The following is a 24287-nucleotide window of genomic DNA, read 5'->3' as shown; positions in this document are numbered from 1 at the left end:
ATTCAAACATACGTTTTCTGTTTTAACCCATATGAAGGAAGAAACAACAAGGTTTTGGTGTCTTTCTTTAAAACGATTGGGTTTGTTACACTTTCTGGATTGAGTCCTCAAACGCATCACTGACGTTCACATGTCGGTGAGAAAGCAGCAGCTGTCACGTTTGCGCGTTGGTTTGCCTCTTCGTTTTAGCCGCGTACTCTTAATTTCAGGAGGTAAGAGCTGTTGTTTTCATTAGAAAGTGTAATATTGTAATGTTTGGGTGGTTTTTGTTCGTGGTTAACGGAAGCTTCGAGTCCGTGTAAAGCTCCATGTGGGTTAGCCGCTAGCTAGCACGAGCTCGTTTTCCAGCTTACTAACCGAACCGGAATAGCTCTAAAAATCACCACTACATACATTCAAGCTAACCTTTTGTTTATAATAAAGTTTATCCAAAAACGTATCTGTTGCTTTTCGACGAGTTGACGTCAAACAAAACGACCCAACCGAATATTACAGTCCGGTTACATTACGTGCTGCGTTTTAGATGTAGAATGACCTATTTAAGTACTTTTTCAAAAAGGTTATTAACAACTATAGTTACGGTATAAATAGTATTGTTTGTACAAATTACTTTACAGTGTCTAAATATATATTATGGAGTATTTATTTATAAAAGCTGCATGTAAAAGGCAGGTTTACCAACTTAGCCTTGTGTACCTGAACTCATCACCTGCAGCCTTTGTTTATTTCAGTTACCATGAAATGTATGGATTATTCGACTTTTAATCATTTATACATCAGTAAGAAAGTTATTTGGACATTATTAATAATACCACAGTCAGTAAAATATTTTAAATGCTTCAAATGTTGCTCTTATTATCATTTTTATTGCAGATTATTTGTAATTTTTCCCATCAAAAGTGGTTATTTACTGTATAATATTAATGTTGCATTAAATATCGGGACAAATGTGCTAAAAATAACTCAAATTTACCTAGAGGAGGTGGAATTGTTTAGCACTAATTATGAGTAATGTTTGTTTTTGTTAAAATAAAAGCACAGGAAGGACAAAACTGAACATTTTAAGGCAAGTCTTTTGTTTTGAAAGGAGAGAAATGGAAGAATTTGAACATTTGTAGGCACTGACATAGAAAAATACTGTTAAGATTTATGTAAAGCAGTTTTTTCCATGAATAAAAACTCTTAAAATCTAAATATAATGTTTTTTTTTTGTAGAATCATCATCCCATTGCAGCAAATTAAATATTTTAAAGTCAAAACTAGCATTTTTTTTAAATATATATATACCTTGTGTTGACTGTGCCGGGACATCATCCTTGCTATTTACCTGAACATAAATATGACCTGGTTGGTTTATGATCCAATAAAAAGTATATAAGGTATAAAAGTATATAAGGTATGTGCACACATAAATATGTAGCACTCTCTGGGCATAATCTAAACATTGTTGTACAGCATTAAATTATGTGATTTAAAGATGTTTTTAGCATCTTTTAGCATTTTTTGCACAATGAAGGAAATATATAAGGAAAATTAAGATTAAAATTGCATTTCCTAGTAATCTTAGAAGGTTTTTCTTTAAAAAATGGTCTTGTTTGTCACGTGAGACTTTCAGGAAAACATTCATCTCATAAATCAAGAGTCAAGGACCGGGTTAAAGTCACTTTGGTACCTTTAATCTACGTCAAGGCTATAAATGAGCGGCTGTTGCCACTAAGTCTGCTTTATGTTGTTGTAGACGGGCCATCAGCTGTTGTTGTGAGAACAGAAATGCCCGCATTAGTGACGCTGTCCTACCGAAATGTGACATGCAGCTGAAGCATGTCGAACTACCTCCTTGACCTGAGATCTTCCCTGTGATTAGACCTTTTAAATGGAAATCCTGGATTTATTCCAAAAACTAGCTTCAAAAAGAAAAAAAAACTAATAATAAATATTAAAAATAGAGGTATATTTTGTTAATTTTTTGAGTTTTGACGTCCTGTAAGAATAGAGAGGCATCACTAAGCTGTGGTTTAAGGCTTGTGTTACAAAAGAGCAATAATGAAATCACTTTCTGGAAAGATGACTTGGATGTGAAGACTCCCACGGTTCAACTTTACACACACGTGGAAACAAGACAGAACTTTTTCCTCAGAGTACAAGTTTACACAAGAATGAGCCTGCATGTCTGATGTCACCCTCTCTGTGGTGAACGTGTTTTATAACAAAACACACGTTTGTTAAAATTCCAACTGAATCTGGGTGTGAGAAAAAGGTTATGTTTTTGGGGGATGTTTGGCGGACGCGGGCTGTAAATTTTTGCTTAATTAAAATCTCTTAAGAAAGTGGTTCCTAACTCCAGGGCATCCGGCTGATGCCGATCCATGGGACAGTTGGTACCGGTCCGCAGAGAGGAGAAAAAAACACAACCTAAATTTTTTCCGTTTTATAATTCTAAAAGGACATTTTATTTTGAAAAACCACTAGATTCTTCTATTCGGAGAGTGTGACATCACCCAAACCAAATGGATTACTTTCACCTAAATAAAGTCAATTCAGTTGCCATTTTTTGCAGAACGAACGTCGCCATGTTGGAGTAATCAGTGATTTGTCTGAGCGCGATTGAGTTGTTGTTTCCATGGCAACAACTCTCATCCACACCCTTGTTACTCAAATGGGAGAATCAGTCAAACAATTCAAATGATCGATGTGAGAGCACATACTTTTATTGAGCCCTCCGATTCGTCAGCTTACAGCTTGATTAAATTTGCACTACAAAAATAATATATTTAAAAAAAATAGAATTAGCAAGAAAATGTAAAAAAAAGAAGCTCCTTATAAAGTTGTTCAAACGTTTGTTATTACATTTTTTTTTATTATTATTATCCGTTATACCTTAAAAGTCAGTGAGGATTTTTTTTTAGCTTCTACTTTGACATATTTGGATTAGCATCCAATCTAAATTAAATTTTAATCTAGTGTATAGTTTATTCTAGTGCACAAATAAAGTTTAAACCAGCTACAGATATGTTACAAAGGATGAAGACACACTTTACCCTCAAAAGTTAAAAGAAGCTGGAGGTGAAAAAAATGGTCTGGCATTAAACTGGTCCTTAAAAAGGTTGAAGACGACGGTCTTCAAGTGTCTTTGGGTTCATCAGCCGGATGTTGCAAAGTTGTGGAGACAGGAGAGTGTAGCCGAGGGACGTTTGTACTCCACATATTTTTACCATCACAACTGGAAGAGGAGCAGTTTGAGCCTCATGGATGGCTCGTGTCTAAAAATGCGAGCAGAAACTTCCCGTCCAAACTGTCACACTGTCCAGATGTTTGCAAGGTTCTGTGCTTATGTTTGGGATTGTTTATTTCTAGTCACTCCTGTGCGCACACAGCCTATCTCTGCGCTTTCTCAGCATGGCACGAGGACACCAGAAGATCCAGTCGCAGCAGAAGAACGCCAAAAAGCAGGCAGAAATGAAGAAGGCAAAGGGCCACGATCAGAAGACCGCCGCCAAAGCCGCTCTGGTGTTTACCTGTTCTGTCTGCAAGGCAAGTAGAATTCACCACAGTCTATGAACCGATGAAGGCACAATTATTTAATGACCCACTCCAGTGAAAATAGTGTTTTTAAAGTGTTCTTCTGACCCTCAAAGACCTGTTAGTCCACCTTTAAATCGTCCACCTCCACTCCACTTATTATCCTAAAGTAGAAGCACCTGTTTGAGGTGGTTAGCTGCATGAAGACACCTGTCCACCCTTCACAATCAGTAAGACTCCAACTAACATGGCCAAGACCAAAGAGCTGTCCAAAGACACCAGAGACAAAATTGTAGATCTCACCTTATGGGGGTCACAGGACTCAGCCCAGAACTACACGGGAGGAGCTGGTCAATAACCTGAAAAGAGCTGGGACCACCGTTTCCATGGTTACCGTTGGTAATACACTAAGACATCATGGTTTGAAATCATGCATGAAGGTTCCCCTGCTCAAACCAGCACATGTCCTGGCCCATCTCAAGTTTGACCATCTGGATTATCTCTGTTAGAACATCGCAGATGGGTCGTGACTGTGTTTTCCAACATAACAATGACTCAAAGCACACAACTAGGATGACCAGGAGTTGCTCCATAAGAAGCATATCAAGGTTCTGGAGTGACCTCTACAGTCTCCAGACCTCAACCCAATAGAAAAATCTATGGAGGGAACTCAAACTCTGTTTCTCATTGACAGCTCAGAAACTGGCTGATCTAGAGGAGATCTGTGTGGAGGAGTGGGCCAAAATCCCTCCTGTGGTGTGTGCAAATCTAGTGATAAACTACAGGAAACGTTTGACCTGAATAACCACAAACAAAGACAACTGCACCAAATATTAACATTTATTTTCTCAGGTGTTCAAATACTTATTTGGAGTAGCAGCATACTAATATATATATTAAATCATGCGATGTGATTCTGGATTTCATTTCTGGATTATGTCTCTCACAGTGGAGATCCCACATTATGGAGACCTTGCTAAATCTCAGGGTGTTCATTTAAAGAAAATTAAGCTTAAAATTGCATTTTTTTTTTTTTACTCCAATTGTTGAGAATCGGGAGTAGACGAAAAAATGCAGTTTAAAAAAGACCATTGCCTATAAACTGTCCTGGAAAACAACATTTTTTTCAATTTTGGGTAATAGTGGTATAATCATATGGAATTGTATTGTATTCAATTAATAAAAAGGGTTATCTTTGCTCTATTTTTTGGTTTTTGTTAATTTAATTCATCTGCTCATGAAAATTACAAGATAACCTGCAATTAAAATGTGAACGTTTTTTTAATGTAGAAAAAATTAGAGCGTAGATCACCCATTTTTTTAAATTTAATGCAATATAGTTCCATACGATCATAATTTAAAAAAAAAATCCCTGGAAACGATTTTTACAATAGAATAAAAAGGGTCTTTAAGAAGCTGTTGCATGTTTTATTTATTTAATTTATAACTTTTTTTTTACAAGCTTCCTTTACTTTTGTGTGTAATTCTGAAACTTCTCTCTTCAGTCTCAGATGCCTGACCCAAAAACCTTCAAGCAGCACTTCGAGAGCAAGCACCCCAAAGCCCCGCTGCCCCCTGAGTTGGAGGGAGTGGAGGCGTAAATGACCGTCCCTCAGACGCCCCAAACCATGGAAGATTTCACGTAACCAGCCTGAGCCAGTTGCCTCTATTCATACATGCGCGGTTTCTCCTGCCCGTCAAGTCCTACCTGTATGTTCTGATGTTTGAATCCATGCAAACTCTGACTTGAGGCCACAGCAGAGTTGCTCACTTTTGCAACTTGTACCGCTGCTAGGTCATGCATCTCTTACCCACTCGTGCATGTTGAGCTAAGATTTCACATGCCAAAATGAGGTTTAAGAAATCACTTTGACCTGTTGTAAGTAGGAGATTTTTAACCTATGCAGCTTTTGGAGTAGAGACAAACGTGACCTCATTTCTTCTAAAAGTGCTTTAACTGTTTAGTCTAAAGGAGGCGGTGAAACCTGTGCACACTGTAGATCCTCTGTCTAGTTCAACTGCAATACTTTAGCTAGCTAATCCCTCCATCCGTATTGGCTCATGATAATGTGAAACTTTTCCAGCTGTTTCGAGGCTGCTGCACAATTGATAGTTTACAAAAGAAATGTGATCATGCCAGCAGCAGTCATGTGCTTGTGAAATCGAATGTATGCTCAGATGTAAAATAAATTGTATCTTAATTTTGAATTGTTATATAAATATATATATCTCCTTTTTGGAATCTTTAATGTATTTGTAAATTGTCACTCAGAGGTTCATGAGGGGGAAATGTAAACCACCGTAACTACAGTTTTCAGTATAATACGGCTCTGGTTAATCTGTCGTCAGAAACGCCCTTTCAGACGGTCAGTTTCACTGATACTTCCTGTGTACTCGGTCTCGTTTTTCAGGCTTCATGGAATGAAACGTACCGTTAGCTGAAGCATACCGGTTGACATTCCAGCACATGCTTTCCACTCGGACTGCTGCTTTTTATCTTTGGAAAGTAGTTAATAAAAAACAATCACTGAAAAGTTTGTTGCTGTTTTGCACTCACTATGAACCGAAATGCAAAAATACATGTTAAAATAAGGATGTTTATTTGTATTTTATCACCAATCATCTTTTGCTCTATTGGAAAAGTTATGATTAGGCCATACTTAGCCAAAATAATAATTTTCTAGGTTATATTTTCTGCAGAGCGGCATAAGTTTATTAGAAATTTGCCTGTGAGTTATGGAAGCAACCCCGCCCCTCATCCCTTCTCCATAGCTGAGAATCACTCAGCATGTTTTCTACATAAAAAATAATCTCCTTTTCCAACTGAATTTTTTCATCTGTGATTTAAATAAACACATACTCAGAAATGCGATTTTAAGCTTAATTTGGAATTGATATGATTATACATTATAAATTATAATGTAAAAATGCCACAAGAACATGTTTAAAACACAATTTTCATGTGATTGGGTTTTTAAACTTCTGCATTTTTCAACAAAAAATAGTCAAATGTAACTGTTCTATAAATCAACAAGGAAAAATGCATGAAAATATAAATCTAAGAACATATCTTCCACAGTTAACCTGTTTTCTCACATTGTCTTCTTATGAAAAAGTGCGCTGCATCCTGTATGTTGCTTTAAGTTTGTCTGAAGCCGCTCAGTGAGTCATAGCAGGCATTGTTCCACCTACCCTCACACATTCCATATCCTTCCTTCCCATCTGTACATTTGTGAATGAAAAACCTTCACACATGTAAACCATGGCCATTCGCGTAAGCACGAGGATGATGGGATTTGTTTCAATTTAACCACTGCTCTACGTGGTCAAGAAACAGCAAGAATACAATGAAGTGTCTAAATCCAGGGCGAGGAATTTTCTCTGCAGCTATAGATCACCTAATTTGACATGCAAAGGAAATTAAGAAGAGAAATTATGGAATGTTGAGATTCTCTTCACTAATTAACAATATTTTATTATTCTTATATTTTGAATCACATGGTATGGCCACCATAGCAACACTATTGTACTCTTAGGTACAACTTCATTATAATTTAGAATTTATTTGACTTACTTAAATTTTACAGTTATGGAAAGAATATTAAAGTTTTCCCAGCATTGAATTCCAATATTTGGTAGAAAAGTCACTTTTCCATGCTCAACTGTACCTTTTTTTTACACAGTTAGCCTTGCGTTGCATTAAGACTAAAGTGCACAGCTAAATCAAATTATTCAATGTGGATTTATTATTAAATCTGTTTAAACAATTAGTATTGTGTCATTACCATAGAAAGGAAAAAGCACCAATGTTTTTTTGGAAAACCAGTTACCCAACCTTATATTGGCATCATTAAGGACTAATTTAATATATTACTAAAGAAACAAATTACCGTGTAATGATTTTGTATCATTTTTCATGTTAAATAGATAAAAAAAAAAGTATTTGTATATTAACATTAAATAATTTTTGCTGCAGGTAAGATCTAATATTAGATTTAAGGTGCAAAGGTTTGTTTCTGGGTCAGTGCTATTTATAGTGTATTTATAGTATAAAACTATCTCAAGTAGATTATTGTTCGAAAATGCACATATTTATAATTTTATTTAGGGATATGATACATAAAAAATACTTTTGAGTCTTAATAAAGATGTTTTTCATGTTCGTGCTCATTTAGGGTACATCAACAGGACCACAAAATGAGGCATAAATAAAAAAATACAAGTTTAAAAACATTCTTAGTTGTCAATTGTTTGCCTTTAAATAAAAATTGATTTAATAACGTTTAAACTTAGAGAAGTAAATTCTTAAAGAAGAAGCAAATTCTAAAAGTGTTACGTTTTTTTTGTCAATCTATAAAGTTGATTTCCCACAAGCCTTTGCAAATGTAACATACAATATTTTTAGAGATTGTCTAGAAAAATATTTTTTAAAGTATTCATAAATGTATTTTTAAGAACTTAAATGCATTTTTTAGTTGATGAAAATGTAATTGTTTTGCTAAGGAATGCAGTAACAATACAGTTAATAATAAGTACCGGTAGTAGTAATAATAGTAATAATACAGTATAAAGTAACTTTCTTTTGGAATACAGAAAATTAGAATAAATAAATAAATAAAGAAAGAAATTAAATAAGAATACTCTAAAACCTTGAAATGTAATCTATATATATATATATATATATATATATATATATATATATATATATATATATATATATATATATGTATATATATATTCATAAACGCCTACAAAAAACGTGTTTTTTTCTTCTTTTCTTCCTTAAAAATGGTTGCCATAGCAACTTTGTCCTGACGTCATCCGTCCTGGCGCGACCCTGCTGCTATGTCTTTGATTGGAGGGAAACCCCGTGGAAGAGCGGGAGAGATCATCAGCTGTGCAGCCGGGAATCAGGAGCGACATCGTCCAACATCTCTCAGGTTCGTCCGCTTTTAATTACGCTTTCGTGAAGCTAATACATTGAACAAGCTGGTTGTCGAAATGCTCGGCGTCCCTTTCGAATGCCCTCAGTGGCGCAGGAATGGCTGCTTTGTCAGAGTGTAGGTGGAAATCATTGATGCTCCGCCGCTCAGTCATTGTTCTGCGCTTGCTGAATGGGAAGTGGAACTTACAGCCCGTTTAAACCTCATCTAATCATGGATTGGGCGTGTTTAAGAACCCGCTACTAGAGTTGTTTTAGTGTTTTTGTCAACAGAGTTCCCTTAAATGAATGATTGTGTCTGTACAGCCAGCAGCTCCGGCTAATCTTCCGGAAAACGAAAAAAAGGGCGTTCACTGTAAACCCAAGACGGACGGAACCATTCCATCCTCGTGCGGCGGATTTCTGATGCGAAACGCGAATTTTCCCGCCTCTCTATATTGTTGAGTTCATTCTAATAAAACCCGCTATGATAATACGTCTTATCCGTCGAGATAAGCCGTTTAAGCGGTTTATAATATCGCCGGATATTATACTAGCTGAAGGGGCAGGTGTGTATGTGACACGAAACTGGGTGGCCGACATTCCTCAGAAGGGCGCAGGTGCCTGCTGGGAAATCTGACCGACGCGTAAATAAATGTGCTGCTGGTTTTACCATTCCGACTGGAAACATCGGTAAGAAACCATCAGAAATTAGAAGTGTACAATTTGTCCTAAAATATTCAAGTAAACTTTATTTAAGTATTATGGTATGGCAAAACTTTTGTTTTTTTTTCCAGGTTTTTTGTGGCATAAATTGCTAGCATAACGCGTTCAAAATATATAAGTGTTATGAATAAATCTGTACCCGTGCTCCCTTTTTTGAGTTCTGACAACTAAAATAGTTAAGATTTTCTCTTATATAGCAAAATTATTATTATTTTATTCTCTTTAAACATTTTTTTAGGACCCACCTCAATGAAAATATTGTTTTTAGCAAGTTTTTGTGTCATTTTTTCTCATGATGGACACGTATAAAGAAAATTAAGCAAAAAATTTAGTATTTATTTATTCAAATTGTTGTGAATAAGGAGCAGATGCAAAAATGTAGTTGAAAAAACCTTAAAGTTACTACGGCAAGCCAGAAGCTCTTTGCTCCACTCCATTTCTGATGCATCCACTCGCAGACGAATAGATCCATGTACGTCTTTGTTTTCCTCGTCTGAATTGGTATCTAGCTCAAACTGTACGGCTGGATAGCTCTAATATTGCTCGCCAAATTTTTTGTACTGGTGATGTGAGGTTGGGGGTGTGAGGGGGCTGTAAGTTTGCAGAGAGGCACATTAACAGATAGATTATGGGAAGGGGATGTGTCTCTAACAGTCCCGCTCACAATCCAGAGTCGTATTTTTAATGAACTCCTGCTGCTCTGCAGAACTATGTCATAGAAAACATTTTTTTAGGCTAAAAACGACATAATTATTATTATCAATACAACTAGAAACACTTGTACAAAAGATTAAAAAATATCAAAATGGAGCTTTAAGTATGAATGTTATTTGACAGTGTGATATACAGTAGTTATAATGTACATTCCAAGTATAGTACATGAACTGACACAATTAGAGCTGGGGCCGTTTGGTTTGTGGCTTAAAATAAATGTAGAATTGGGATTATTTTCCCTTGTGGAATACGGATAATTATTGTAGCTTAACTGTTTTAAATCAGAAGTGCTGTTGCAGAACTGAATTTGACGGTTCCACATTACCTAAATTTGATCACCTTTATCCACTACACGCAGCAATGAAAACAGACTGATGAGTAGGGTTAGAATTTTTAGGGTGGTTGCTTTTGTTTTTATCTGCTAAAAAGTTTGCTGTCCTGCATACAAGCTTTTTGTCGGGATGATGGCTTTAGATCTGATTGGCTCAAAAGAATTATAAGCATCACAAGAATTTTCTGTTTTTTTTTTTTTTCTTTTATGGTGTAGTTTGTGTCACAAGGCAATTCTCCACCTTGCTTAAAAGTTATTTTTGATTTCCTTGTATGATTTTGCTCAGTCCTGCTGCAAAACGAGTAGGTGTTCCAGGGTGGGGCAGCTAATGATGAATGAGCCATGTAACGCTGCTTGCAGCTTTAGTCTTATTCTATTTAATGCTCCACCCTGTAAAATGTGTCTTTATTTCTTTGTTTGAGCAGTTGTTTGGAAAATTATTTTAAAAATGTGTCTTCTTCCTGTTTGTTCCAAACTTCCTATTCGGTCTCCCTCCATCCTCTGTCCACAAAGAAGCCATGGCAGACAAGGAAGAACTCGTACAGAAGGCCAAACTGGCCGAGCAAGCTGAGCGTTACGACGACATGGCCGCCGCCATGAAGGCCGTCACCGAGAAGAGCTCGGAGCTCAATAACGAGGAGCGCAACCTCCTCTCGGTCGCCTACAAGAACGTGGTGGGGGCTCGGAGGTCCTCGTGGAGGGTGGTGTCCAGCATGGAGCAGAAATGCGACGACACCTCAAAGGCAGCGCTGGCCAAGGATTACAGGGAGAAAATTGAGGCGGAGCTGAATGAGATCTGCAAGGACGTTCTGGTGAGTTATGGGAGTGAAACGTGACAGACAGTGGGGGTGACGTGTGAAAATTCAGCTTTTACGAGATAAACATTTGACATAACGTTAAAAAAAAAGTTTGTGTATCATCAGTTCTCAAACACAGTCATCTAAAGTAACGCAAAGCCCAAAATTAATTTAAAAAATGACTGTATTTTTACTAAAAAGAAAAAAGGATGCAGCAAAATATTTGGTACAATTTCCTGTGGTCAACTCCCGAGCAAGATCCCAAAAACTTCCAATTGAGCCGAAGTCTGAGGAGCTGATCTGCATCCATGCTGCAGAAAATACGCTATTATCAAGGCAGGAAATATTTACTAATCGTTTCTACTACTTTTTGCAGTATGAGCCACAGATTTGGGAGGAGATTTTTTTTGATGTGTTCAGCGTTAATAAAGTTATATTTAAACAGATTTTTAAAGTTTTAAAAATGAAAATTGTCATCTCCAAAAACATCACACCAAACCCCTTTTGGGTGAACGGCTGACAGTGACTCCTACTGGTGGTACTTTCTCAGACAAGTACCAGCAGAAATTCAACAGTAGTACACAGAATGATGGGAATATTGGTAGATACCTCTATACTACAAATTTTGGTATTGAATACTCTATTTAAATATTGATTGCTAATTAATAAATGAGAAACTAAGTCATTTTTACGATTAACCAGAGCCTGGATCAATTCAATTCCATTAAAAAAATATATATTTTTTGATACTTTCAATTAGGTTCAATAAAATTTTGAGTTTACGCATTTATACACATTTGTTTAGAAACATATTAATAATCTATACATATATATATATATATATATATGTGTGTGTGTGTGTGTGTGTGTGTGTGCGTGTGTGTGTGTGTGTGTGTGTTTTGAAGATATTCAATTTAATTTGATACAGTTCACATAGTGTAAAATGTATTAGTGAAAAATATAATGAGATTAATATCATACAGTGTTACATGTATTCTCAACCGGAGAAGCTAAAACAAATGCTCTGCCTGTCATGGAGGGGTTTCGGCCACTAGGTGGCAATCACGCTGTAGCATCACACCTCATTCCAGAAGAAGAAAGCATGAGCATAAAACTGTTTTATACCACAAATGGTTACTTTAAAAAATATATTTCCTTAACAGTTTGGAAAATTCATGCCTGAGAATATAAAGATGTTAGTTTAGTCAGCAATATATGTTTAGGTCGACCGAGCGTTAGCTGTCCTATGGGAAATCCTATTAAACGTTAGCATCAAGCTAGTGGACTTTAGGCATTATGCGTTAGATAGATCTCTACTTTAATGGATTGATTATCGATCTATTAAGCTTAGATTGATTGAGATTGAATAATCGATTTTATCAACTCAGCCCTGTTTTTTGCTTAAACAACCACAGGATATTGAACTGCTCCTTCAGAGGAGATGCAAGTTGTGGATATAAGTTACTCTTTGCAAAAATAAAGCATGGTTGGTGATTTCAAAAAGATGTTTTTTGCACATCAAAGTTTTCGCCTTGCCACTTTTCTATGGTATTTGTTTTTAGGATGACATAAAATGCTTGAGAAAAAAATGAACCATTGAGAAATTACTAGTAATTGGCATTGAATATTTTCTGCAAAAGTAATTGTATCAAATTGCCCATCACTGTATAACAGTCTCTTTTTTTTTAACTTTTTCTCTGAATATAATTTTTATTTGTAATCAAATACTATTTAAATATTCAAGAGTGAATCTACTTTAGTAATTATACTTTAGCTTTATGAAGGTTAGAGATAATCAAAGATTTTTTCCTTTAATCTGAGATACAGAATACGTGTATACATACACACTTTCAGGGTGAACCTACATAGACTTCTGTTAAAAAAAAGGTAATTCTTAGTAAGTACATCCTAGTAAAAAAAAAATCACATCTAAAATCAGTATGTGGTCATTTGAGCCATTGTTCATCTGCATCTAAAGTTCCTTCCTCCTAGAATTTGGTTTCAGTCATTTCTGCATCATCACCACCAATGCCCTCTGCATAGTTTTCCTCTTTGACTTGCAGGATCTTCTTGACAAGTATCTGATCCCCAACACCACATCTCCTGACAGCAAAGTCTTCTACCTGAAGATGAAGGGGGATTACTACCGTTACCTTGCTGAGGTGGCCACTGGAGATAACAAGGGCTGTAAGTGCAGCAGATCTTCTCCACCTTTTAGATCTCTAACGTTTTTATTCTGAAATGGGTTATTTTTGACAGGTCAGGCCTGTTTGCTCCTTTTAATGAATACTTCGGATTTTAAAAATTCCTATGCGATAGAAAGACTCCTAACTTCTCATAGGTGTTTGTGGCCAAAGCTCTGACATCTGCTTCATCCTTGACCTACATCAGTCAGCTGTTAAAGCAAGCAGGAGCTGCTGCTAAGTTGTCATGGTAACAGAAGCAGCAGCAGGGTGTGAGCTGCAGTTTGTTGCCTGGAGACATTTCTGACTGTTCTTGGTTGGCTGACTGATTTCCAGTGGCAGATTTATGGTTTTCTGTAGCAGCATAATTCTGTGAAACTCTGATTTTATATATATATATCTTATTTTACTGTGTAGTTATTTTTGTTGACTTAATTCTTAATTTAAACTTTTTAATTTTTTTTGTTTTCTGTAAGCATTCCTGATCAATTTTTGCTGTCGTACCATTTTCTCATAATTGTTTATGAGTTACCAGGTTTAAAGATGATTAAAGTCAAACCCTTTCAAAATAAGCGGTGTAAATTATTTAATTAGTTTGATGTTTTAATTAAAATACTGATTATTTCAAGATACGACAAACATTTGTGTCATTTTTTTGGAGAAATGTCTCCGTAAGGAACATGATTAATTTTCTTAATGTTTTTATATGTATCTTGTACATCAGTGGAATATTTGAGATGAAAACACTTGGAGCCATTCTTGTCATTCTCTTTAAATCTTTAAATCCCACAGTTATGTTTTCCCTTTGATAATATACAAGCAAATGAAAATCTACTAATATTCCATAGAAATAATTCTGCCTGCTCAACTATTTTTTTATAAATCCTTTTTTGTTTGAGTTTGTTATTCTCACCTGTCTGTTCTCTTTTGTGAAGCTATTATTGGGAACTCTGAAGAAGCCTACCAGAAGGCGTTGGATATAAGCACCGCGGAAATGGAGCCCACACATCCCATCCGCCTAGGTCTCGCTCTGAACTTCTCCGTCTTTTACTATGAGATTGTCAACTCACCAGAAAAGGCCTGTCAGCTGGCCAAATCGGTAAGAATCTTTTCCTGCTCTGTAATTTTCACTCATGTTGTTTTATTTTGTATTTTTAGTTTTCTAAATTAAGCATCCTGGTGTTGATGTTGAATGTAATGTTAGGGAGGGTGTGTGGGGGGTCTTGTGTTTTAGTGAAGCTTCACAATCAGATGTGAGATTTCGGTGCTAATCTTAGATTAAATTCAAAATAGGCCCATGTGAGCGCTAGCAGGAGAAAAGCTACCCACATTTTTACAACTGTTTCTGCGTACAAAATGGTTGACCATTGGATGCGCGCTGGACCTTAAACTAGGTTGAACTTTGACCAATCAGGGGCTCAGATTTCATTGTGATGTATGGATTGCATCAGCACCGCTAAGGCTGACCCCGTGGTTCTTGACAGAAGAAAGGTAGTTTGTCCCGTCTGGGTGGGTGAAGTCGTCCTGCCTCAGGTGGAGGAGTTTAAGTATTTTGGAGTACAACTTAAGTATTTTGTTCACAGGTGAGGGAAGATTGGAGTGTGAGATTGACAGCTGGATTGGTCTGTTTTGTGGTTGCTGTACCAGTCCATTGTGATGAAGAGAGAGCTGAGCCAGAAAGCAAAAATCTCAATTTACTGCTCGATTTTGGTCCTAGTACTCCCTTATGGTCATGAGGTCCAAATAGAAACAGTGGAAAGGATTTTTTTCTGGAGGGTGGCTGGACGCTCCCTTAGAGATGGGGTGAGAAGCTTGGTCACCCGGAGTAGAGCCGCTTCTCTCTACACATTGAGAGGAGCCTCCCTGGAGAGGCGTTCCGGGCATGTCCTACTGGGCAGAGGCCCCGGGGAAGACCCAGGACACCCTGGAGAGACTATGTCTCTCAGCTGGCCTGAGAACATCTCGGGGTCCCCCCAGAGGAGCTGGAGGAAGTGGCCGGGGAGAGGGAAGTCTGAGTAACTTTGCTCAGACTGGCCCGGTCCCGGATGAGGGAAAGAAGATGGATGAATGGTGTCCCTTTTGCCAAAATCATGACACCAAGTCTTTCATATATTAGAATAGAGCCATGAAAAAAAAGCCTTAAACATTGACATGTATTATGTTACTGAAGGTGTTGATGTCACCCATAGAAAATGCCTTAACTCCTGCCCTTGCGAAATCACGCCAGAGCCGACCCTATGGTATTCTGTCCATCTGCCGCCATTTTGCAACCCAGAGGAGTGATTGGTGTGAGTCACATTTTTAGAGCAACTACAGCCGCAGATCCAGAGATCTGCACCAAACCTCGTTCAACTGTAGGTGGGGGATGTGCGCTAGTAAATAGTAGAAAGAGAAAAAGAAGGAGAAACTCCTCACTTGTCCAGTGTGAACACTGGAGGCAAAATGTGTTCAAGAACTTGCTTTTAGTGCGTTATTGAATGTGTCACATATGCATGCTAATGTAGCATTACTAGTATTGCAGCTACCCAGTCGAACAGTTCAGAGTCAGATTCCAGCTCAGACGAGAAAAAACAAAGACGTTCATGGATCTATTTTTCTACATGTGGATGCTTCGGAATGGAGCGGAGCAGGGAGCTAGAGGCTCTGTATTTTCTGGATCACAAATACTTTTTCAAACTGCATTTCTACATCTGCTTCTGATTCACAACAATTTGAATAAAGAGATGCTCAGAAATATATTTTAATTTTCTTCATATATGTCCTTCTAAAAAAAGTGTTCCAAATGGCATTTTCATCAGAACATTAAGCTATTTCTGCAGTGTGCATGTTGCTTTGCACATACTTCCTGCTGTCTTGTGGTCCAACCAACATTTAGCTTTGAAATCTGCTGTTTTGTTGCACAGAGGAAAAGAGTTCTGCAGTAAAAATATCTGCAGCCTTCTATTTTTTTTTGTTTAGTCATTTTAGAGTTTTAAAAAAAATGACACCAAGATTTTCTGCTGCGAATAAGTGGAACATTTCAGTTTTTCTGTTGTATTTTTTTTTTTATCTCAAGTTGGTTGCTAAATTCCCTTAGAACATCAGATGACTGCTTAACGGAGCTTTTACTGCTTATATTCGCCAGGCTTTCGACGAGGCCATCTCCAAGCTGGACTCCCTTAACAACGACTCCTACAAAGACAGCACCTTGATCATGCAGCTGCTTCGTGACAACCTGACAGTGAGTGTCTTAAGTGATCACACACCTTTTTTGCAAAGATTCACCCTCTGAACGCGTGGCGTGTTGTGCTTGGTTGCAGCTATGGATGTCGGACACCCAGGGAGAGGGCGAGGCAGATGACACCGAAGTCGCAGCTGAGAAGAATTGAACTCAAATGGAAGAAAAAAAAAACAAACAAAACAATTTTTTTTCTTTCTTTTTTTTTTTTTTTTTTTTTAAACCTCTCACCAGCCTAAGTTGTGTGCGTGGTTGCGTGTGCACATACATTCAGAGACATGTATGTTTACTCACAATGTGTAAAGTACAGTGTGTATGTGCAGAAACATTAGTGCGTGTTTGGTAGTTGTATGACCACTTACACGGAGAAAAAGTGCGACGTTTTCTGTTTACCATGACTCATCGTATGGACCAGCTCATGTTAGGATCTACTTCTTAGATCCGAACCTGCTCTGTGCTCTTTAGCATCAGTACAGAAAGCTGCTTCGAATCCAAATGCGATATTTAGTGAAAATTGAATTTTTGGAATCCCTTAAAAATAAAAAAATGGCTTTTTGACTCAATTTAAGCTGCGATAAAAGCAATAGTCTGTTACTGGCTTGATCTATTCTGGTATATTTTAGCATTTGAAGCCATCCTACCCCTTTGGTGTCCAGTGTAGCAGGTTTTGTGGACGGTACACCTGATTTGTAAGTGCGTTCAGGCTAGTTTTCTGTGTGAAAGGCTACTTTGGTTGATGTGTTGAGAGGATTATTATTCCGCCGTGAAACGAGAACCTTTTTGCAGTTTTGCGTAACAGCCGGAGACGATGCGAACAACTTGACGAATGGCTCGATACTGTAACTTTTTTGATATTTTCTCTTTCAGCAGTGCAGAGGATACTTTTCACCATGTGCTTTTGTGGCTTTCTACTCTTTTTCTATTTCCAATGTTTTTTGTAATCTTTTTTTGTGCCCCTGTTCGACTCCTCAGAATAGATTCTCAGTCGTCTGGTGTGAGGGTAGGCGTTCTGCGGTAGGATTTAACTTTACCCAGCTTGTTTACAATAACCTTTTGAGAAAAGATGGTGTAATACAGTGCTAAGTATACATTGATTGTCAAAGTATCATAGAAAGCTACACAAAAGCCATTTAGTAGTCACAACTTTGTGCCAGTTCTTCTTAAATACTGTTTTCTTTCTTTTTAAATATTCAGGATTGATAATTTTACCATGTGGTTGCATCTAAGTGGAATTAAATTATAAAAATTGAGTGTGTTGTACTCTTTCTTTAACTGTCTACATTTAACGCATCCTATTTGTGGACAATGTGGTTAAAATGTCTACTGAATTAAAATATTTAAGAAGCCATTGTGAAAATTTGATACCAGTGTGAAAAACTCCTCTCTTTTTTAAGTTTTCATTAAAAATGCTGCCCTCTACTGATGATGGGTGTTTTGCAGGGAATCACAAGAGACTTTTTTTTTTTTTCCTTTTGTTTTCTGGTAGCTTTGGCTCAGCCTCGTGCTTTCCAATCAAAGCATTTACAGTGAAGATCAACCTCCTGATACTGAATAAAAAGTAAGCCCTCTATATAAATGTGTACCATGAGCTTTCAGTGTGGTCTGAATAATAAAAGTCATCTTCATCTTTACTCCTGGTATGACTTTCTTTGCAGCGGATTTAAAGTTGATTGCTTTTAATAACATTTTTATTTTGTAAAAGTAAATGGTATTTAGTCAGCCACCAATTGTGCAAGTTATCGCACTTAAAAAGATGAAAGGCCGGTAATTTTCATCATATGTATACCTCGAATATGAGACAAAAAATGAGAATTTGTAAAGTATGGTGGAAAATAAATATTTGGTCATCTATAAATGAGCGAGATTTGTCTCTCACAGACCTGTAACTTCTGTCAGAGGATCCTCTGTCCTCCACTTGTTACCTGTATTAATGGCACCTGTTTGAACTCGTTATCTATTTAAAAGTCACCTGTTCAACACCTCAAACAGTCACACTCATAACTCCACTATGGACAAGACCAAAGAGCTGTCTAAGGGCACCAGAAATAAACTTGTTGACCTGCACCAGACTGGGAAGATTGAATCTGCAATAGGTGAGCATCTTGGTGTAAAGAAATCAACTGTAGGAGCAATTATTAGGAAATGGAAAACAAACAAGACCACTGAGAATCTCCCTCCATCTGGGGCTCCCCGCAAGATCTCACCCCTTGGGGTCAAAATGATCACAAGAACGGTGAGCAACAATCCCAGAACCACACGGAGGGACCTAGTGAATGACCTGCAGAGAGCTGGGACCAAAGGATCAAAGGCTTCCATCAATAACTCAATCTGGGACTCAAATCCTGCACAGCCAGATGTGTCCCACTTTAACAAAGTATTATTGTCCACCACAATTTACTAATAAATTCTTTAAAAATCAGATAATGTTTTTCTGTTTTTTACTTTCTTTCATTTTGTCTCTCATAATTGAGGTGTATGAAAACTACAGACCTCTCTCACCTTTTTAAGTAGGAGAAGTTGCACAACTGGTGGCTGACTACATACTTTTTTACCCCACTTTGTCTCTGGCCTCATGTGTCTCTTCTACCCTTCCATTGTGGCTTTCTGGTTAAAGAATACAAATTCAACTTTTTTTATGTAACAAAAAAAAGTAAAGTAATTCAAACTTGATTGAACTCATTCATAAACAACTGAAGGAAAGTACATATCACAAGTCAGACTAAAACCTTTTGACTTTTTTTGTGCAGTTTGCACCACAGAGAATCAATTGGAGGTCGGTAAACAACCAGAATTCTGGCGCACAAGATTAAAAGGCTGTTTTTTTTTGTTTTTTAAGTGTCCCTAGTGGTTTGAAAATTACAGTAAGGGTCGCTTAATAAGCTCTGATTTAATTTTTATTAGTTAGATTTACTAATTTCTGGCTAAAATGTACAAGAAACTGTAAAACCTTTTTCTTTGATTCTCATGTTATGCATATTTGATATAATATATATTTGATATAAAATGTATTTGCTGCAGTGAGACCATCATATATGGTACCGGGAGTTTTATTTTGAAAGGAAGTCATCCGAATATCTAAAAAGTTAAAAGCTATTCACATTTTGATGGACATTTCTCTTAATGCTTTATGTAAAATGTCTATTTATAATTATAATAATAGTAACACTAATAATAACAAATCAGTGTCTTATTTTTCTAAAGAATGATGTACAACTTTGTGGCTCCTACTGGGTTACTGTTGGTGAGGAATTGATCTTAATGAATGGCTCTGCAAGTGTTGAAAGTTGCAGACTAGATCAGGGCTGCGACTTGGAGTATGTGTTTAATTTAGATTAGTTAAGTTTATACATTTGTGGCTGAGGAGGTGGACCTAAAAGTATGATAAACTATGTAGGTTTTTGCATCTCTGTGCACATAAAGAGGCCTTGCTTGCTCTACGCTTTCTCCAGAATGCACAGATTTTAAATACTAAGAAAAACTGAAATTTGATTTTCTTTCTTCTAATTTCTCATTTTATTGGTGGAAATTGATAATTTAGTGTATATCGTTGTTTATTCTTGTAATACTTTTTCTTCTTGAGCCAAATAAGTCATATTTCCACTTGGATGATCCTGTTTGGCACGTAGTGTATTTTATTTTCAAAGGAAGTCATTTAAGCTACTGTCAAAAGTAAAAAACTATTTCACATTTTCAGAAAATCCTAGTTTTTCTTAATATTTCTTTGCGGCTCCGACTAGGTTTTGATAAGTAAGAAACAGATCCTGATACCTCTTTTAGTGTTAAAGGTTGACTAAAAACTCCTGATCTATAAAGGTTAATGGTTAAAGTTGGACAAAACAATTTTTGGCGAATTTTAACGACCGTTTTGTAAATATAATATTGCTAAAATAAGATTAAAAAAAATAAAACAGTATATAAAATAATTGCTTTTTAGTTGATACTTTTATGAGATTTCTTTAACTGCACTGTAAGTTTAAATTATTTCATCATAAAGTTTTGGTCAACACCCTCCTTTTAAACTTTTTCTTTCACTCTTAAATTTGATTGGAGGATTATGGTGACGTCATGAAAGTATATATAAGCCACTTCCGGACAAAGTCCTTCCCCTACACCCCGGCTGTCAATGCTGTGTGAGTGCGTGTGTGCTCCTGAGCTTGCTCAGCACACGTACTAAAAAATAATAAAAATACAAAAAAAATTTAAAATACATGAAAAACCAAAAAATCTTTTTTTTTCCCAGCTATTTTTTTAACTGGAGTAAGACATTCACGGAGTGGACGGTAACGTATAAGAAGAGCTAAATAACCGAACGACGAGTTATCAGTTACGAAGCAAAGTCGAGCTAACACCGGATAGGCGGTTGAGTGTGTCATTAAAAACAATTATCCATAAAGTTGTATTTGAATAGTTTAACTGACACTACCAGCCAGCCTCGAACGTGACGCCGCTGACTGTTGGGGACCAAACAACCTCAACTTTTCCGTTGACTTAAAAACATAATTAAAAAAAAGGGGGAGAATCCGCCGCACCCAGCTTCGTTCGTCTTCGACTCTCCACTTCCAGCAGAGATGAACCCGAGCGCTCCCAGTTACCCCATGGCCTCCCTGTACGTCGGGGATCTACACCAGGATGTGACCGAGGCCATGCTGTATGAGAAATTCAGCCCGGCCGGAGCCATCCTCTCCATCCGGGTCTGTAGGGACATGATCACCCGGAGGTCCCTGGGATATGGCTATGTCAACTTCCAACAGCCAGCGGACGGTGAGTCGGACTAAATACACGATTACTTGAGATAAAACTGCGTAAATAATCCCAGTTAAGTGCTAGCATGTCGCTGGGGAGTCCTCGGTGGCCTAACCGACAACCCCCAACCCAGGAGCAGTAAAAGTGTTAGCTTAAAAACGTTTTTAACGACTCACTCCGATTTTTTTTAAAAAAGTATTTCCTTGTGTTTTTAGCATGTTCTTCAAAATTTTTATCAAGGTGGAGTATGTTTTTTTTATTCAGATTTTGGTAGATCAGGAACAAACGAAAAAAATGTCTACAAATAACTCATATGTGACATAGCAAATACGCTGGGCGGGGCCACGAGGTCTCCCTTTAGTTGTGATATTAAAAACATAAATACAGTTAATTTATTACATTTTCTTGTCAGTTTTACTTACATAGATGCAAAGTAAGAATTTATTACTGAATTTAATCTATTTTGTTGAAAATATTTCTACTCTCAAAGTGACCTTTGTGCTTCCCTGTTTGATGATTACATTTGGACTGATGTTAGTCGCATGTATTTCTGTGCAACCAGCAAAAAAGAAAAAAAAAAAAGACAGATGGAAATTGAGTTTGACCACGCCTTATACAGGTGGCAAAGTTGCTGCAATGCTCACTCGTATCCAAAGCCAAATGTTGTTGGTTCTGCGTATTAACCTAAACCTAACCCTTCTCTGGTCCGTGCGGCCAAGAAAAAAGTTCAGCACTGGCAGGACATATTTTGAAAATTAAGTACAGATTTCTCAAAGAAAAGAGTATTTATCTGTATGAATCTACTGTGTTCTGATGATAACTTGGATGAGATATTACTTAATTAAAATTAATTATGTATTTTAAAATTAAAATACACCTTTTCACATGAAAAATCTTTAAAACGCAATGCATTGTGGTCTACATCCCCTAGTCCAGTGAGCATTGATGCTAGTTTTTCACAGAGACTTCTGGGAAATTTAGGAGTTGTAGATTCACACACTATAAGTGGACTTGGTAGTAATGCAATTCCAGAAATCAATGCCCTACAAATTTCCCAGAAGTCTCTACGGAAAACTAGTATCAATTTATGCTCTCTAGATTTGGAAATATAGACCATATTGCAATGGGTTTGTATGATTTTTTTTTTTTTTTTATGTGAATGAAACAGTTTGGATTTATCTTTATAATACATCCTAGTTTTCAAATTCAGAACACTTTGGGTTCATAAAGTCTTTGTAAAATGTTTACATTTATTAGGATAACATCACATTCTCTTCTGTTTTTTTTTTTTTGTTTTTTTGTTTAAGTGTAGAGCATAGTGTCCAAATTGCTTTTAAAATCCAGCGCACTATAGTCCTGTAATATGTTTTATTTGGCAGTTAGGGAGTTGTACAAAGCTTATATCCTGGCTTATGACAGTTTTTTTTTTGGCTAAAAACTGCAAAACCTTAATTGAAAGACCATAGGGAACAGTTTTGCTATAGATCAAAATATGATCGGAGTGGGACTTTAACGAATCACAGTTGTATTCATCTATGATGTATATGAAAACCACCCAACTGTTATATTTCATATGAGTTTTTGCCTGAAACTTGGCTTGAACCTTGATCAGTTTGTTTTATCCAGACCGGTCACGTTTCCTTCATGAAACCTTGTCTGCATGTCATTGATAAGGACAAGGTCCACCCTTGCTCTGCTCTTCTCTTGAATGCTGATGTAGCTTTTTTAAGTTTGCTTACTTAAATGCTTTCATTTAAATAACATTGTGTATTGGTAAACATATGATCATGGTATTTCTTGTTGTAATTTTACCATCACCTTTAACCCTTAGTAGTCCAGGACTGTGTTTTTTTTTTACTACTTTACCATTTGCTTGAATAATCTTTCTTTAAAACAGTTATTTGTTGCAATGTTTTATATCCATCTTTTTAGTACATCCCCACTTTTTTTAAACACACGTTTTTCATTATATTACTCAATGAGCCTTAAACTGCACGAGTCAATTTAGAGTAGTAAATGTAGTCATTTTTTCATTGCAGAATCTTAAAAAAATAAAGATCTAAGACTTTTTATGTTTAAAGCAAATGATCAAACATATACATGTAGAGGCTAATTAAAAATGTGAAAATACAAAAACAAGACCAAAACAATGAGAACATTTTTTAGAAATACTAAGAATTTATTCCAAGCATCGGAATTATGTTTCACAATTCTTGTCTTTTAATCCAGAAAATTTCAAATCTCATAACTTTTTTAAACCTAAATTTTGAATGTAAGCAATTTTAATAGGGGGTGGGTGTCATTGTAAACAACTGATGTGACTGGTAAACTCACTGGTGAGATCAGATGCCACTGAGGGTTCATATTTTCTTGCCAATATTTTTGTATTTAAATTTGTAGTTTTTTAGCAAATTATTTTTCCTAATTTTAGTAACCTGTTCTTTTCAGCTGAGCGTGCTCTGGACACCATGAACTTTGATGTGATCAAGGGCCAGCCGGTGCGCATCATGTGGTCTCAGCGGGACCCGTCCCTGAGAAAGAGCGGGGTGGGGAACATCTTCATCAAGAATCTTGACAAGTCCATCGACAACAAGGCTCTTTATGACACCTTCTCTGCTTTCGGCAACATTCTTTCCTGCAAGGTAAATATTTGTTATTCCATCCCTTGAGGGTCTGTAACCTTTAACTCCAACAGAGCCATTTGAGCCAGTTTGCTATTTGACCAAAACCCAACTAGAGCTACAAAATCCCACTTCAGTTTTAGAAAAATACACTTTATTTATGTTTTTGTGGCCATTAATATATAAAATATTTAAGAGTTGAGTTATAACAGTGTTTTATTTTTCTATAAATAACAATTATAACTTATTTTAATTTTGACAGCAGCACAACCCTTTCAAAATAAAATGAATCCTGTATCAAATTTGATCCTCCTGCTGCAGCAGATTTACTTTGAAATAAAAGTACAAAAAAGTCGAGTCAAATATGACTCTTTACCATCATTATGCTCATCTATCTGACTTGTTGAAATTCTATACATGAATTACACAACTTAATTAACTAAATCAATTAATTTAAAACCTTTTAATGCTAATTATCAGAGGTGGGACCAAGTCATTGTTTTGCAAGTCCGAGT

The 24287-nt window shown here is 36.6% G+C and overlaps 3 protein-coding genes across 5 annotated transcripts in view; all 3 read left to right on the top strand.

The window, feature by feature from the left end:
* The first annotated feature begins 59 nt into the window (after positions 1–59).
* Positions 60–6053, top strand: znf706 (zinc finger protein 706). 2 transcript variants are annotated; one of them, XM_024298057.2, is made up of 3 exons: positions 60–212; positions 3355–3531; positions 5025–6053. In XM_024298057.2, the coding sequence occupies exons 2-3, from the start codon at positions 3397–3399 to the stop codon at positions 5118–5120; spliced, it is 231 nt and encodes a 76-aa protein (XP_024153825.1). In that variant the 5' UTR covers positions 60–212; positions 3355–3396; the 3' UTR covers positions 5121–6053. The 2 variants fall into 2 exon arrangements, with proteins under 2 accessions (XP_024153825.1, XP_024153816.1); XM_024298048.2 differs by having other exon boundaries at positions 65–212; positions 3396–3531.
* Positions 6054–8324: 2271 nt separating this feature from the next.
* On the top strand, positions 8325–18039 carry ywhaz (tyrosine 3-monooxygenase/tryptophan 5-monooxygenase activation protein, zeta polypeptide). 2 transcript variants are annotated; one of them, XM_024298029.2, is made up of 6 exons: positions 8325–8459; positions 10728–11023; positions 13072–13195; positions 14127–14290; positions 16316–16411; positions 16491–18039. In XM_024298029.2, the coding sequence occupies exons 2-6, from the start codon at positions 10730–10732 to the stop codon at positions 16557–16559; spliced, it is 747 nt and encodes a 248-aa protein (XP_024153797.1). In that variant the 5' UTR covers positions 8325–8459; positions 10728–10729; the 3' UTR covers positions 16560–18039. The 2 variants fall into 2 exon arrangements, with proteins under 2 accessions (XP_024153797.1, XP_024153787.1); XM_024298019.2 differs by having other exon boundaries at positions 10725–11023.
* Positions 18040–20503: 2464 nt separating this feature from the next.
* The window catches only part of pabpc1b (poly A binding protein, cytoplasmic 1 b), a 10085-nt gene continuing 6301 nt past the window's right edge, over positions 20504–24287 (top strand). Inside the window, exons 1-2 of the mRNA XM_024299820.2 lie at positions 20504–21169; positions 23600–23793. Of these exons, the coding sequence (XP_024155588.1) occupies positions 20977–21169; positions 23600–23793 (387 nt within the window). The 5' untranslated portion in view covers positions 20504–20976. The remainder of the gene's footprint in view (positions 21170–23599; positions 23794–24287) is intronic.

The sequence above is a fragment of the Oryzias melastigma genome, linkage group LG11 (genome assembly GCF_002922805.2).
Source record: "Oryzias melastigma strain HK-1 linkage group LG11, ASM292280v2, whole genome shotgun sequence".
Taxonomy (NCBI): domain Eukaryota; kingdom Metazoa; phylum Chordata; class Actinopteri; order Beloniformes; family Adrianichthyidae; genus Oryzias; species Oryzias melastigma.
The sequence above is the reverse complement of the archived record's forward strand: the minus strand, read 5'-3'. Positions and strand labels throughout refer to the sequence as shown.